The 15895-nt window shown below is 50.5% G+C and overlaps 4 protein-coding genes across 4 annotated transcripts; 2 read left to right on the top strand and 2 right to left on the bottom strand.

Annotated features, from left to right (window-relative positions):
• Positions 1-4: 4 nt before the first annotated feature.
• On the top strand, positions 5-1258 carry AtWU_03730 (TRAPP complex core subunit BET3; the record flags this gene model as incomplete). Its single annotated transcript, XM_035498842.1, has 7 exons — positions 5-8; positions 143-289; positions 350-392; positions 454-462; positions 567-786; positions 868-1059; positions 1139-1258. 7 exons carry the CDS (start codon positions 5-7, stop codon positions 1256-1258), a joined length of 735 nt encoding a protein of 244 aa, XP_035354735.1.
• Positions 1259-4051: 2793 nt separating this feature from the next.
• somA (putative cAMP-dependent protein kinase pathway protein (Som1)) lies at positions 4052-6688 on the top strand (the record flags this gene model as incomplete). The annotated part of the gene is made up of 5 exons (XM_035498841.1): positions 4052-4555; positions 4611-4762; positions 4843-6130; positions 6195-6458; positions 6518-6688. The coding sequence occupies 5 exons, from the start codon at positions 4052-4054 to the stop codon at positions 6686-6688; spliced, it is 2379 nt and encodes a 792-aa protein (XP_035354734.1).
• Positions 6689-9215: 2527 nt separating this feature from the next.
• On the bottom strand, positions 9216-11072 carry AtWU_03728 (uncharacterized protein; the record flags this gene model as incomplete). The annotated part of the gene is made up of 6 exons (XM_035498840.1): positions 9216-10156; positions 10214-10417; positions 10487-10498; positions 10560-10603; positions 10663-10906; positions 10976-11072. The coding sequence occupies 6 exons, from the start codon at positions 11070-11072 to the stop codon at positions 9216-9218; spliced, it is 1542 nt and encodes a 513-aa protein (XP_035354733.1).
• Positions 11073-12751: 1679 nt separating this feature from the next.
• Positions 12752-14130, bottom strand: AtWU_03727 (RNA-binding protein; the record flags this gene model as incomplete). The annotated part of the gene is made up of 4 exons (XM_035498839.1): positions 12752-13505; positions 13562-13705; positions 13762-13866; positions 13925-14130. The coding sequence occupies 4 exons, from the start codon at positions 14128-14130 to the stop codon at positions 12752-12754; spliced, it is 1209 nt and encodes a 402-aa protein (XP_035354732.1).
• Positions 14131-15895: the final 1765 nt, after the last annotated feature.

The following is a 15895-nucleotide window of genomic DNA, read 5'->3' as shown; positions in this document are numbered from 1 at the left end:
ATCAATGGGTATGCGAGTCGAAGTAGGGATGGAGGCTGAGTGTAGAATGCAATCAAGCCTAGTAGCTGGGGAAATCTGGACTGGACGCGCCGACCCGGACTAAGTCTTGCGTCCGAGGCTCTAAGCATGGTTTCTGCGTAAGCGCCAACCAGCCGCGCTAGGCGCCGAGCGCTGGTCCACCAGGCGCGTGAAGCTCCGCCTCAGGCCCCCTCGGTCCACCGAATCAAGCGGGGAAGAGTGCGCATTGCTCTTGTCATTGTTTACCAGCCGCTTGCAAGCTTGAGTTATTGTGAGATTTTGCGTCGTTTATATTATTTACTTTGACTCCGGGCTTAACGAGCGTGATTAGCAATCATGTCATCTGCAACAAAAGCGTCTAGGATTGGGGAAGAGTAAGCGGTTCATTTACCTCCCTTGACCAGTAACCCCTTACTAACGTTCTGAACCCGACAGGCTGTGGAAGTCAGTAAGCTGCATGCGCATAGTTGGCGCTCGAAGGCCCCTGAGGAACCGAGCGAAGCCAGCTTGAAACGGACGGACAACTGACATATTCCCGACCTTACCAGGACGAGAGTTGACAAAGTGAACGCCGAGTTGGTAACATTAACGTACGGTACAATTGTTGCGCAACTTTGCCAGGACTACGATGGAAACTACCAAGAAGTGAACAAGCAACTGGAGAAGATGGGCTACAATATTGGAATGCGACTTATCGAGGACTTTTTGGCCAAGTCGGGCGTGGGCCGTTGTGCTAATTTCCGGGAAACAGCGGATATGATCGCAAAGGTATCTTGAATTCAACAGGCGGAGCACTTGGCCGAGACTATATGGACCTCTGTGAGCTGACGAGTGTTATGCCAACTGCAGGTTGGGTTCAGGATCTTCCTCAACATCGCGCCCACGGTCACCAACTGGACGAGTGACAACAACCAATTCTCTCTCATATTTGAAGAGAACCCGTTGGCGGATTTCGTTGAGCTGCCCGATGACGGACGGGCTCAAGATGAGCTGTGGTTTTCCAATATTCTCTGTGGAGTTCTGCGGGGTGCATTGGAGATGGTAAGACGGCGTGCTGCAGGGAGTTGATCAGTTCTCTGCTAGCCACTTCCATGCATATCTGTGCTAATTCTGGGAACAGGTGCAAATGCAGATCGAGGCGCATTTTGTGAGCGACGTTTTGCGGGGCGATGATACAACGGAAATGCGGGTATCACTTGTAAGGTACATTGAGGATGAGATGCCACCCGATGAGGAGTGATAGCGTCAGCCGCATGGTTCTGAAAATTGTTTATACACGTAGAGGCGTCTGGTGTTATGAGGGTTTAATCCGCCGATCTGGAGCTGCAGTTACCAATGAATACTACCTCTATTACGATTTATGATTGATACTGAGTCTTGCATCTGTAATTCCAGTCTAGAGTTCTCGCACTAAACCCCATTTACATAGAAGGTCTCCTGCAGGTCACCAGATCAAAACACCCATTCATTGTCACAGACGGACAAGATGAACAATTGCATGAAAGCGAAATTAACGAGAAAAGGAATTTACAACGGATATCAAGGCCTAGAACATGACCTGTCAATATAGTAGATCCCATCTTTACAAAGGGTCGCTCTCCGAACCCGGAGCATGGGGATCTACACGGGTGCCATTAGCATGACAGGCGCACTGGTACCTCATCAAGGCGGTGTGAGATTCTGCCATCCCGGAGAAGACCACCGACGCGATTCAGGTCCCTGTAATTTAACCGGAGAGAAAACCAGCTTCACGGTAATTGTATTTCACAGGCTTGAGAGGTGATTTTAGACGATATAAGACTACAAAATGTGTATAATATGTAGTGTAATGATTTTCCGGTGAATCAAGAGCGGAGCAATCTCAATTTAAATGTCGATAGATTCAGGCCAACACATCTCCCACGGAGGACGGCCCGCACTATTCACGACTCGGCAGTGATCGGAGACTGACGGCCGTGACCTGTACTCCGTCTGATTGATACAACGCGATCCAGTCTGATCCTGCTGATCTAGCTATGGAAAAGTGTAATCACAGAGCGGCAGAGCCCGGACTTTGTCCCGAAAGAGCTAGGATAGAGATACCGTGCGCGGGGAAGGGTAGAGATCTCAATTGATATCTTAACTCGTATGATGTGCAACATCAGTATCTAGACTGCTAACAATTCAACACAGAAGTCCGGGGAACGGCAGGATGGGCAGATCGGCGCAGGAAATCCTCACCCGGCGGGAGAGGCACCACGTGATGCGCTAGACCAAAACGGGGGCAAAGCATCCCATCATTCCCAGGGTGTGCCAGGATATACGCGGTGGCGAGTCTGCGATTCAGGAAAAGCAGCCTCAAACTGTCAAATAGAGAATAAGAGAGGGAGGAATCGCTGTGTTATTCACTTTTTGAAATATTTTCTAGTGATCTCGATAATTTGAGAAAGTCATTGAATACGAATTGTCTATTTCAAATCTATAGTATAATATTCATTTGTGTTAGTGGATTCAAATCAATGAATCGATCAATTACATTGTGAAGGGTCGCGGTGATTCCGCTGTATCAGATACACTTTATACACCACCAGATCGGGTGGATCACTCGGCGCGTGTTAATGCTTCGGAGTCCAAAGGAAGCAAGAGACTGAGAGTGAATTAGTAGTGAGAGAGAGACAGGTATCTTATATAACTTATAACCAGCCTCTTTGATTTATTTGAAATTTTTACCGGCATCTTCTCCTTTTTTTCTCGTTTCATCTCTCTCTCATCGCAATCGAATATACTGGTAAGTTATTGCTCCGATCTTGAATCTTTCATGCTTGTTCTATTAGAATAGTCCTTCATGTAAATCATCATCTGTTGTCTTTCTACTATCTCATTGCCTGTCAACTCTTCTCTCTGTGTCTCTCTCACTGTTACAAATTTTTATTTTTTCCCTTCGGGATTTCCGCTGGAACTGCATGCTGAGATATACGCGAGCCAGCCGCATCTCCCAGCCCTCCCACGGCGTTCCGGGCAAGATAATCCGCGCCGAACAAGCGATTCACGCCCGGCCGGCAGTGATTGAGCAACTCCAGGCACCGCGCCTGATATCCACGTCCTCCCACCCACCAGAGAACACCTCAGATCCACCGCTACACCTTGTCCTAACCTTTGCCTCTCTCTCTCTCCTCCCTCCCCCCCCTCCACTTCCTACTCTTCAAATCTGCCGGATCTCTCCGTCTGTCCCCCCTTTCCTTTTGCTACAGGGGCTTTTGAGGATACTTCTGCTACTTCTGAAGTCCTCTCACATCCTTGGCTTTGGCTGGTACCCCCCGTCGGGTTGCGTCTGGTCGGGTTCTCTCCTATACCTCGTTCCCGTCCTTTGCCATCCTGTGTCGCTTGTTCGCCGCCCTGCCCCCCCGGCTGATCTTACCGCGCATTTTCGGTCAACTGGCTTTTGTGAACAAGTACACCAATCCTTTCTTCTCTTAATCTTTTTTTCTCCTTCCTTATCCCGCCTGTCTCCTGCTTTCAACTGGACCGTGTCTCGATTGAAAGTCCTTTTGCCCGCTTGTGCTCCGTCTCGCCTCACCTTGTGGAAGTCACCGAAGATTCTTTCTCTTCTTCTCTCCCAGTTGCCGTATGCTTCTGAGTGGGCCACACTCGCCTTCCCTTGTTGGTGATCATCGCGACACCTTTGCTCTGCGTTGTCCTATACTCTCCGTCAGAGATACCCCCCTCTACGTCAGTTAGCGTGAAACGATATCGCGGGTTCAACTTCCGCCTAGATTAGCCCCGGAACCCGGCTTACTCCCTGGCGATCGCGCATTCAGGTCTGGTTACGAAGCCGTTCTTAACACTGGGCTGGAAGCGTCTGTGACCCTGCCTTGTACATTCCCTCGCCTCGGGACCTTGATTGCCGCGCGCTGCGCCTCGTCGCTTCCTTTGTGGTGAGCTCCCTCGCCGCAAGACGGTGGATGCGCGTTGAACGTTCTCGGACCCCCCGACGCTTTCCCATCGAAGACAATAACTAGGTGAGGGTGGCTGGACCCTTCTTTTGAGTGCCACCATGAATCAGATGAACCAGATGAACCAGATGAATATGGCTGGAATGAACCCCGGTGCAGGGGGCCCAGTGGGAGGTGTGCCCATGATCAACAATGGCTCTGCCACCCCCCGTAACGAACAAAACATCAACATTCCTGAAAACATGATCAACAACCTCAACACTTATATCTACGATTATTTCTTGAAGCGCGGCTACCACGATTGTGCTAGGGCGCTTGTGAAGGATGAGTCCATCAAACTTAATACCGAGCCGCCGATCAAGACGAGTCCGGGTCATCGTCGCGATGCCGACGTGAACGGTGTCGACGGTGATACAATGATGACGGATGGAAAGGATGGAGATAAAATGAAGATTCCTGATGACCTCCCCCGCCCTAATCTCCCTAATGAAGGACAGCAGTCGTCATTCCTCCTTGACTGGTTTAGCCTTTTCTGGGATTTCTTCTGGGCTCAGCGCAAGAAGGGAAACAGCAATGACGTGAGGAGTTATCTTACACACACCCAGGTACGTGCTCTTTACTCTTTGCCGCCTGTCCGGACGTCTAACTGAGGCTTTGTAGAATATGATGCGCCTCAGGGAACAACATCAGAATCAATTATTACGACAGCAGCCACTGATGAATGGACAGATGGGCCAAATGAATATTCGCCGGAACGGCATGGTCCCCCCTAATCTTCAAAAGACTGTGTTGCAGAATAATACTTCTGGCCTGTACGCGCCCCCTTCCCTATCTCCTGCGCCACCTCGCAAGAGCGTTCGGACTACATTGGTACTGACTGCGTCTTTCACAGATCGCAACAACAACTCGCCCAGATGCATAAAAACCAGCAGGTCCAGCTGATGCAACAGATGCAGCGAGAGCATTCGGACATGGACATGAACGGCCATCGACCCCAGTCCCCCGCATCGGCAGAAAATGCCCCGTCTCCGTCGAAACGACCTCGCCTCGAGGGTGGCCCCATGAACGGGCAGCAGCTGGCACCCAACGGACGCGGTCAGGCCCAGGGTATCCCCGGCCAGCCCACCCCGCAAGCACTTTTGATGCAGAACGGACTCAATCGGGCGATGAACCCCAATCAGTTCCAGGCTTTCCAGCAGTCGGGACCGGCTGCGCAGCAGAAACAGATGCAGGTATATGCTCACAACTTGGCCGTTCATCACACACGCTCAGCATTGACGAACCAGGGCATGCCGAATGGTATGATGAATCCCGCGAATGTCATGGCAAACCCGCAGACGGAAATGGTGTCCATACCGGAAGGCCAGGTGTATCCCATCAACGGTGACTACTATGGCGCGAATGGTCAAATGGCCCAGGTTCGGACGGGGATGCAGACACCTGGCGGTCAGCACGGCAACCACGCTCTCCAGGATTATCAGATGCAACTTATGCTGCTCGAACAGCAGAATAAGCGGCGTCTGATGATGGCTCGCCAGGAGCAGGACAGCATGGCTCGGCCTGATGGCCAACCCCCAATGCCCGGGCAGCAGTTGCCACCAGGCACCTCGCCCCAAGGCAGCAGGGCTGGCACATCGCCGAATCCCAACGACCAAATGAAGCGAGGCACCCCGAAGATGCCCCAGACCGGCCTCCCCGGATCACCGAGCGCTGCCGACGCGATGGCCCAGGGCCGTGGATCCCCGGCATCCATGAACTTCCCTGGTGGCCAGATGCCTCCCGAGATGGCGGGTCCCCAGTTCTTCGTCAAGAACATGGCTGATGGTATGGCGGCGCCCAACGGCATGCGCCCCCCGAGCTCCAATCCTGCGTTCAGCGCCCCTCAGATGGGTCAACCGATTCAGGCTGGTGCTGGCAATCGCATGCCCAACGGAGGTTGGCAGCCGCAGCAAGGAGCTCAGGGCCAGCCGATGGCGCCGCAGCAGTCGCCTGCGACCCAGCCTCAGTCCACGGGAACGCCTCAGGAAAGGAATGCCATGCCGCCGCCCCAAGCTCCCCCAGCACCTGGTGCCAACGTCGGTCGAACCCAGCCTCCGTCGCCCCAAACCGCCGCTCCGCCGACGCCGCAGCAAGGCAACAAGCCCGCTCCGAAGAAGAAGGAGACCAAGGATAGCCGGAAGGTATGTAATCAACGCTCTTGGTTGTTGACCCCCCTTGTCATCTCATATTGAACGCAAATCTTAGCGACCGAAGAAGGGCGCTGCTGCTGCCGCCGCCGCCGCCCAGGCGAACACGGCTGCCACGCCATCTTCCGAAGCAGAACACCCGCCGACTCCTACGCCGTCGACGCCGATCACGCCCCAGCATCCGAACTCGTTCAACAAGGCCGGTGCAAATGCTACGACTAGTGCTCCGCAGCAGCCAACGTCTGCCCCTGCACCTCCGCCACTTGTTCAACAGCCTCCGGACCAGACGCAGCAGCCTTTCAATGAACTGAGCATCCCTGATGTATGTTCCTTGCCTCTTTCGTTATGTTCGGTGGATATTATACTTACATTGTTGAGCAGGCATCGGCTTTCAACCTGGACTTCAGCGCTTTAGAAAACCCGGATATCCTGGAGAATTTCGACTTCGATACGTTCCTCAACACTGATGCAGACACTGCTGGATTTGGATTTGACCCCAACATATCGTATCCAACCGATGGTGTTGAGACCGGTGCCGGTGATGGCTTGTGAAATGAAGTCCGACGGTTGTTAAGTCCTTAACTCATATACCCTTGTTCTGTACATTTCCATAAACTTGAGTTCGTGCTTGTGCTTCTTTGCTTTTTGCTTTTCACGTGTCATTTTTTTTTTCTCTGCTTGTTTTCGCATCGCGTCTTCTCCTATCCTTGTGTTCTGTCGACATGATTTGGATATGTGCCCAAGTGACTAGGCGTTGGTGTATCCTCTTTTCCTTTTGCATATCCTTTCTTTCACTCTGCCAACCAGAAGTGTCGACCGGCTTCCGATGGGATTTGCTTGATTGCCCTGCTTGTATTCAAGCTACGTTCCAGTGGCCTCGTGTGACTGCTTTTTATATCCTCTTATCACTATTACTACTTGATTAATCTGGTCATCAAACTTCCCAAAGGGCCATCGAGTGATGCGTTTCTCCACCATCCTAGCGTTAGTCATGCTCCATTTAATGCTCGAGAATACTTACATCACAAGATGCACCCCTGGCCCTTTCTTTCTTCTTTCCTTTTCTTTCTTCAACCAATCTCTTTCCCTTGACAAACCTTTTCTTTTTCTCTTTGCGGTTTGATTCCATTTGAATCTTCTTATTTATACCTTCTCCTTCTACTTCTTTATATTACTTATTTCCTATGTTGATCTCCTTATCGTGTTGTGGCGTTATAATCAACGAGGCTCTAGTCGTTATTGACTCCTCTCAGGGAAATGGTTTCATGAAATCGAGAAAGATACTCACGTTCTTCTCTGCTGTTCTTTTTTTCCTCTCTTGACTGACTTAACTCTCTTGCTACCGTATCACATTAAATCGAACTGCCTGCTTCCTGCCGTACATTTTACTGCACTGCTGCTGCTACCTAAGTCTACCTTCACCGCCTGCAGTTTTTCCAGCCTTTTAAACCAGATCTGTCCGGAAGACACGTCTCGTCTCGTCTCTGTTTGATATTGGTGTATGAGTGTGTGAGTGAATGTGTGTGTATAGGGAACCAGGCCAAAAGCGAACTTCTGGAGTAGTTTGAACCAAGATTCAGCTGTCTGTTTGATTCCCTCCCCTTTCGTACATATCATATTACATAGCTAGTTATCTGTCCTCTGGGGTAGAATGATAACCAACTGATTACTTGGTGTTGACTCTATCATTACAAGAGATTACTTCGCAGTATGAACTACGCTATAGTCGAAGTAAAGTAACTAAATCGTCAACACAAGCTGCTTACTGCTTACTGCTTACTGCTTACTGCAGCTAGTTAACTAGTTAGGCTAGCTAGCTAGCTGCATGGCTGCACATCTGCATGCATACATGTAACAGGTCAAATCAAATCAAATCAAATCCCCTTCAAGTAAATAATAAGTTGCCAAAGTAACATGCCATCTATCATCGAACCATCTAATTCATTTTGATACTTGCAAACAATTACTTGGTTGATTGCTAAGGTGAACTAGGGTTGCTTATGGTAACTCTACTTCAGGTCATGATCTCTAACTTACACCATGTATGTATGTATATCTCTGTTATCCCCCCTACACTGACTTGCCTAACGAACCACTATCATAGATAGTAAGTAGGTAATAATAATGGTAATAAGAACCATCCTATTCAGTCTCACCAGACGTATACATACCAAAAGGATATGGGGAATGACACTGCAAGCTTGTTTCTGCTGACGAGGAAGTCAAGGGGGCAGGCAGGTAGATGGTATCGATTCGTATGCTGGTGATTACTGGATTACTTCAGGTTAGTTTTATTTTTGGACGTTTTAGTAAACGGAGAAGAAGTGTAGGTGATGTGAGTTCTGTGCATGTTGGGTAGGTTGGTAGAGAGTTTTGTTAAATTATGTGCGTTCACATATGTTTGATATTATCGTCCAGAATGTCGGGATCGTGGTGGGCGAAGAGATGGCTCTTGGACACCGATGTTTGATAATGAGTCCTTCAAATGTTAGGAAGGACAAGACATTGATTTTAACTGAGAGCAGCGAAAGTGACATGAACAGAATAATCAAAGAACAGAAGGCATGTAAAGAAACAAAGGACTGGTCATCATTGTTCGTTATGCTTAATCTCTGAGGATACTAGTCTGTGGATTCTGCAAGCTATACTAATGACACTCACTACCCTCCTAGCTGCTGCTATCACCACTTGACTAAGAACATTGAATGCTAAAACAAACATCCTGGGCTGAAAACATGACTAACTGACACATCCACACGTTTCACCCCAAGCAAATTCAGTATCCGTAGCAATTGATATAAGGTAACGAGAGTTCATCGGTCATGACTGGACCTCAACATCGACGCCCTATGTTAAAACTCGTTAACAGCCGAATCGATAAACGACAGAAGCTGACGAAGTAGGGAAAAGAAGCAAGCAGTGCACTGGAACTAAATGCCTATCTTGACCATATAAGAATAATTCAATCATCTCAGTGACTGTTACAGTGCTGGCCCAGCAAGCTGGAGTCTAGAAAAAGGCAGTCACTAAGCCTAGCGTTCATAAGTGGATTTTTGAGCTAGCAGAAGACCGCGCCACCCTAGGAAATGGGAGAGACCTCTGCACGGGCAGAACCTGTAGATGACTTGCGGCTGGACCGAGTTGGGCTTTCCACACCTCCGCTGGTACGCACCACCAGCTTGGAGGGGCTTTCGCGGGGTTTCTCGTTCACTTTGAGTGGCGACCCCCCCAATGATTCATTGACCTTGGCCTGGGACATGCCCTCCTTGCGGCTTTTGACGCGTGGGCTAGGGGTAGCATGAATCTTGGTAGTTGCCGCTCCCTCAGCCGTTGCCTCCGAAGCAGCGGTGGATTTAGTGCTGGACCCAGACGCTTCTCTGGTTCCCGGCAATGAGATCTCCTTCAAGATCGACGTCCGGCTGCTGCCTTTGGTGTAGGGTGCAGAACGCGCTTCAGCAGCTGCAGAAAGCTTATTTCCCATGGGTAAAGCAGTAGAGGGGCTATTGGTGGGTGCAGCAATGCCGAACAGGGCCAGTGGCTTTGGCGGACTCAATGCTTCAATCAGCTGCCGGTATGACTCCTCATCGACGGGGGTTACTATGCTGGGATGTTTGCTATGCTCGTAGCTAATGCCCGTCATGCTGGAGATGGCGCGACTACTTCCAGAGCTAGAGATATAATCAGGCATGGGAACATCCTCGCAAGATGATCGTGCACCTCGATGTCGGATAACAGGGTCAGTGAAGGGATCTGGCATGCATTGTCCTTGCCACTGGGGTAGAGGCATCTGAATTGATCTTTGATAGTTTCGATATGCCCAGGAATTGCCTGAATGGCTGCTTACTTGGCTTCTCGGGGCCAACATCCGACCCTGAGCACCTTGCTTACTGGGAGAGTGGGCGTGTGAGTCTTCTGCTGTCAAATTAGCAGGATCGATGCCCGAGTTGTACTTGAAAAGTCGTGGCTCCCGTGTCCACATCGAAGGGTTCGGCCAGGCGATGTTTGAATGCTCCAGGACCTCTACACTCAACGGGTCAGTGTATCTATGAAAAACGATCTTCTAAATTAAGCACTTACGCAGTGGAGCATGCTGGAAGGCAAACGCGACGATCTCTTTGACTCTCTCGAATGGTGGATAGCGGTGTGGGCGACAAAAGCCCTCAGCAATCACAACTCTAATCCTACCGTATAGCTCAGCTGCATCCCAATGTCTCTGCTCTAAAATTTCCTGGTGAAACGGAGGGAAACGGAGGCTATCCTGATTGCCAGTCTTATCGACGTCTAGAATCTTGCTGTTAGGTGATTTTTGTGAACAAAGGTGGAATGCGAGAGGATTGGTGCAAAGCATACACGAACTTAGGTCTAAAGACGAGACAGCAAAGTCAGCTATAAATTCGGCAACAGAAGGATCACTTCTTCTCACCAATAACATGAGGCCACCCTGATCTCTGATGGAAAACGCTACCCCTATGGCACACAAAGGCTCAGTTCATAGCCTCCGGTTGGAGGCTCGGGCAAGCACGTACGAGACACACAGGCCATCAATAAAGACCCGCACCTCGAAAAGCACTGCATCATCTGGCTGCAAGAGGCTTTCCATCAACCGACTGGGTGTGGGCTTCTGCCAGCTATGAACGGACACACGGAATGGGGTGTTGTGACGCAAACTTGGGACGAAAGTAGTGAGAACTGGCAACTGGCCCTCATTGCTCTGTGGCAGAGGACAAGTAGCCGGACTGACAAGACCGGGACTATGCAAGTAGGGTGAATCTGGTAGAGAGATTGGAGGTTAGCAATAGAGCAAGCCACGAACGTGCTCCAATCTTCGACGACACTGACCCTTATCCTTGGTGACGAAACATTGGGTCTTGAATTCCTGAATGGGCACCTTGGACGATTCGGGGAAGAGAATCACGTCCCAGTCTTCGTACCGCATTCTGACAGGCCCAAGGACTATTGTCTGCGAGTTAAAATGAGGAAAATGGAAGAAATTGAACCTCGATCAGGGACTAAGATACTAAGAGTAAAGAGAACTGAACCAATCCGAGTGGAAGGGAGGGGGTTCCTAAGAGAGAAGTAGGTATCTCCTCCACCACGACGAGGAGACAGTAGAATGAAGGCATCAGAGGGCGAGCAGACAAAGGAGAAGACGCACCGGGATTCGCACCTGCCAGACTGGCTAGATCAGGGAGTACCTGCCTCATGAGGACATCCCGTTCGAGTTGAAAAGATTACAGACAAACCCGGACTAGATGACCGGATTTGGGAGGGCAGGTACGAACCACAAGACAGACCGAAAGAGTACTAAGACAGCAATAAAAGGAAGAGAGATAAAAAATATGTTAATGCAGACCTGGCGACATGCGCCCAATTCAGATTGTTTAGGCATCTATTATCGAGTCCCATGTACACGAGGGAGGAGCAGATGCGAGCAAACATGCTCGAAACTGCCATGCTCGCAATCGCGGTGCATACACACAAAGGCAAAGTAGTCGGGGAAAGGAACACAGAGCTCACTGCAGAGCGAAGGGGGAATCATCCGTAAGAATAACGACTAAATGAACATGCCAGTATTGGAGCTGACGCTGGAAATAACACCACCCTCCTCGGTGACACAAGGAAAACAACCAGACTTACGAACGCCCCTCTCCCAAGCCGTGATTTGTTTGTTCACAACAGGATGCCGCCATCAGTGCCCGAGGATAGGTAGGAACAGGAAAACCACCCACCACCCAGTAACTACAATTTAAACGAAGAGATAGACGCATTAGGAAGAGCCCCGTCCTGTCATAAAATCATCAACACCAGCCCCAAGTCCCACACACCCGGCAGGGGGATAGAGAAAAGTACACAACCCAAGCCGTCCAAAACATCCGCGGAACGCGCCAGACGCAAGACGGGGGAAGGACCTAGCAAAGGACCACCGCATGGAAAGAGCGAGAGAAAGAACTGTGCTCCATAATAGACTGAATTGAGAGAAATAAAAGGCGAGGTGGAAACATGTTGTACAGGCCGCCCGGTCTAAGAAGCACGACGTAACATCCTCACAACGAAACAAGAATACGATTGGATTGCTTCATGAAAAAGGACTTCAGCAGAGGAACTTTTCGCAGAAAGCCTGCCCAGGGAATAAAGGGGGGGAAACACCGCACGCGCATTCAACAATTCCGATTGTCGTCATACGCATAATAACATAGACCTAGGGCCCGAAGACGTGAGGAGAATGTAAAAAGCGGGCATGGGATAAAGGGAAGAAACGGGGGAAACATATGAGAATTGGGGAGAGTGGCGAAGGAAAATTTGAGGGAGGTTTAAAAAGGGGGAATGGGAGAACAGAAGAATAGTAAAACGTGAAGATAGATAACGATGAAAATCAGAGCTCAAATCTGGCTAACAATGGAAGCGCTCGCATATGAAGTACGTAGCACAGGAGAAAATGCCCATCCAGAGCTATAGAGGGTAACTTTCGCAGAGATCATGGCAGACTTATAACACAAAAGACCCATCGTGAAATGACAAAACTCCTGCTGGTTCTTTCAAACTAAAATGGAAAGCTCTTTTACTAAGTCTGGGCGTTAGTGATGCTCTGAACCCCACCAGCCTCGGAGGGAGAGTTCAAGGGGAACCGACCTTCATAGGCGCGAAGCCGCCGTATCCGTGAGCGGGAGGCATGCCCATGGAGGGGTACATGGGAGGCGGAGGGGGAGCAGGGCGGTAGGGGCTGCCGGCAGGGCCAGAGTTGTTCTGAGAGCGACCCCAGCTCAGACGCACACGGGAGTTTCCAATGGGGTATCCCTGCATCTGGTTGATAGCCATCTCAGCAGCATGGCGCTGGACGAACTGGACGAAACCGCAGCCCTTTCCAGGGGGGATCTTGACGTAGGTGATTTCACCGAAGCCCTGGAAGAAAGAGCGGAGCTCATCCTCAGTGACGTAGCCAGAGAGGCCGCCAACGAAAACGGTGGTGTTGTTGGGGTCGGTGAACTGGTTCATGGGCTGGGGAGCACCGTAGAAGCCCATGGGGGGAGCGCCCATGGGAGGGTACATGCCCGCGGGGCCGGGCATGCCCATAGCACCGGCAGCACCAAGGCTGGGGCCCTTGTTCTTGGGAGTAGCGGTAGAGATGCGCATGGGACGGTTGCCACAGTAGACACCCTGCATCTCGCTCAGAGCACGCTGCTGGTCGTTCTCATCGGAGAAGCGGACGAAGCCGTAGCCACGAGACATGCCGCTGATGGGGTCGGTCATGATCTTGGCGGACTTGCAAGACGGGAAGCGGCTCTGGAAGAGAGAAACGAGGACGTACTCGTTGACCTCGGGGCCCAAGTCACCAACGAAGATCGAGTACTCAGGGCCACGGTCATCACGGCTATTTGACAAGTTAGCTTATGACCTCAGGACATCTATTTGGCATGTTCTCCTTACCTGCGGTCGGCAAGACCACCACCGGTAGCCCAGTTGAGCTTGAACAAACGGTTGGTGTTGGGCATGGGGGTGCCGTTCAGGGACAGAGCCTTGGCGGCGGCGGCAGGGGACGCGAAGTCGACGAAGCAGTAACCGGCGTTGCTCCTACTACCAACATTAGGATCGCCTTCATATTGAATCCAGTGTGATTATGTACTCACCCAGAAAACTTGTCGCGGATCATCTTAACGTTGACCTGCTCACCCATCTGGAACCAGAGGTTGCGAACGAAGTTCTCATCGATCCAGGGCTCAAGCTCACCCATCCTAAACGGCAACAGTCAGAGACAGCACGGACAAGAGATACTGCATTGGGAAAGCTTACCAGAGGGTAGTCTTTCCCTCGTTGGCCTGCTGGGGAACAGGGGCAGCAGAGGGCTCCCCGGGAGCAGGACCCTGGAAGGGGGCGGTAGTAGGGTCAGCCTGGCCAGTCATGGCGGTGTCCGCGGTAGCAGGAGCGCCAGGAGCGGCAGCGGCGGCGTCAGCAGCAGGGTGCTGGTTTTGGAAAGAATCAAAGTTCTGGAAAGACATGTTTGACATAAAAATTCGACTTTCGTAAGAATAACTGCGAGATAGGTATCTAAAAGTCCAGCATGAATATTAGTAACACTTTCAACGAGTGAAAAGGATCGAGTGCTGGCCAGTCGCAGTTGCGCGTACCTTAGTGCAGGTAAAAGAGCAGAAACCCAAGCAAACAAACTTTTCTATACCGAAATTGGCCCGTGCGAATGGGGTTTCGTAGGATTCGTCAAGGAAAGAACTGCGTGCGATCGTTCAGACTTGAAATGACTATTAGTACCAGAGAATTGACTTTAGGAACGAAGGTCCTTGGGTAGCAACAAGAAAGAATTCAAAATTGGCGAGGCAGAAAAGCACAAGTAAATCAGAAAGAAAGGGAAAAAGATGGGAAAGATGCCCGATCCACAAGTTCGCGGTAGCTCAGATAGAAAGCATTGACGGAGCGGAAGATAGTTGAATAGAACGTGAAGAATTCCCCAGGATGGCGGCCGGCAGAAAAATTGATTGAACGAGCGACTCGGTGAAAGTTGGGACAAGACGAGAAGTTGGGTTCAGCCTTGACTTGCAGGCCAGCTCCGTCAGGTGCCAAGACTCAGGTTCCTCGGGTGGTTGCAATGAAATAGCCGGAAAGGTACAAGATCCATGGAGTGAATCGAACAAAACCGGAAGAGGTGTGGTAGATCTGATGTGACAATTGCGAGAATAGCCAGAAATAGGCGTTGTCCCCATAGCATGACCGCGTTCGTCGAGGATACACCCAGAGAAGGCCACATCCGCTCCGGTTGCGACCGACCCGATCGATCCACCCAGTCTTCAGCGGACCTGCACCACGAAAGCCATGCAACAGCCGAGACGTATTTCCAACCATTCAGAAAGCGAGGCGCAGAAAGGGCCATGGACGAGTTGATGGTTGAGCGACCGTCCGAAACTCATCGTGAAATAGATCAGGGCGAGATAATCGTAAGGCGCAAATTGGTCGCTGACAGACCGTGCCGGACGGAAGTGGAAAGTCATTTTCGACGACCCGGATGCAGAGCAATCGGTGGACATGTTCACCCACAGCCGACTAATTCAACCAACGTCGCCTCCAGCGAATCGGTAATTCCATGCTTCTGGATGCATGAGAAGCGATGATGGACCCGAGACAGTGGTAGTCGATTTTCCGTCGCAACCACACACAGCTAGGCACCGGAACAGGCAGGGAAGGGGAGAAAAGTGAAAAGAAACGGGAGAAAGCAAAGACAAAAAAAAAAAAAAAAAAAACAAATATGACATACGAGTCGATGCGAAACTCAAAATAATAAGAGAACAGTAACAACTTACCAGGTAATGAAAAGCGAAGCGTTGAGTTGCGTTGCTTTGGGGGATGGCGCAAATAGCAAGGATGCGTGGAAGACTCGGGCGTCAGAGAAATCAGGAACTGTAGAGAACTCAAGATAACTCCGGCGAGGTGGAGAAAAGATAATAAGAAATTCAAGAAAGAGAGGAAAAGGCACAAAGAAGAGTTACAGAAGAACTATCCGCAAACCAACTCCGTCTTTTCCGATAGAAACAAGGGAACGGTAGAAGGACTGGAAGGAGGGAGAGATATTATGGGGGGGAGGGGAGGGAAGAGAGAAAGAGAAGAGAGAAGGAAGAAGAGAGGAAGAGGCGAGGAGGGGTAGAAGAAAGATTATTCTTCAGGATGGAGGGGAGGGAAAGGGAAGGGAAGGGAAGGAAAACGAGGGAAAGAATGGCTACTACTACGTACTACTGCTAGGGCAGACCAGGGACGGGA

The sequence above is a fragment of the Aspergillus tubingensis genome, assembly GCF_013340325.1.
Source record: "Aspergillus tubingensis WU-2223L DNA, scaffold_5, whole genome shotgun sequence".
Taxonomy (NCBI): Eukaryota; Fungi; Ascomycota; class Eurotiomycetes; order Eurotiales; family Aspergillaceae; genus Aspergillus; species Aspergillus tubingensis.
The sequence above is the reverse complement of the archived record's forward strand: the minus strand, read 5'-3'. Positions and strand labels throughout refer to the sequence as shown.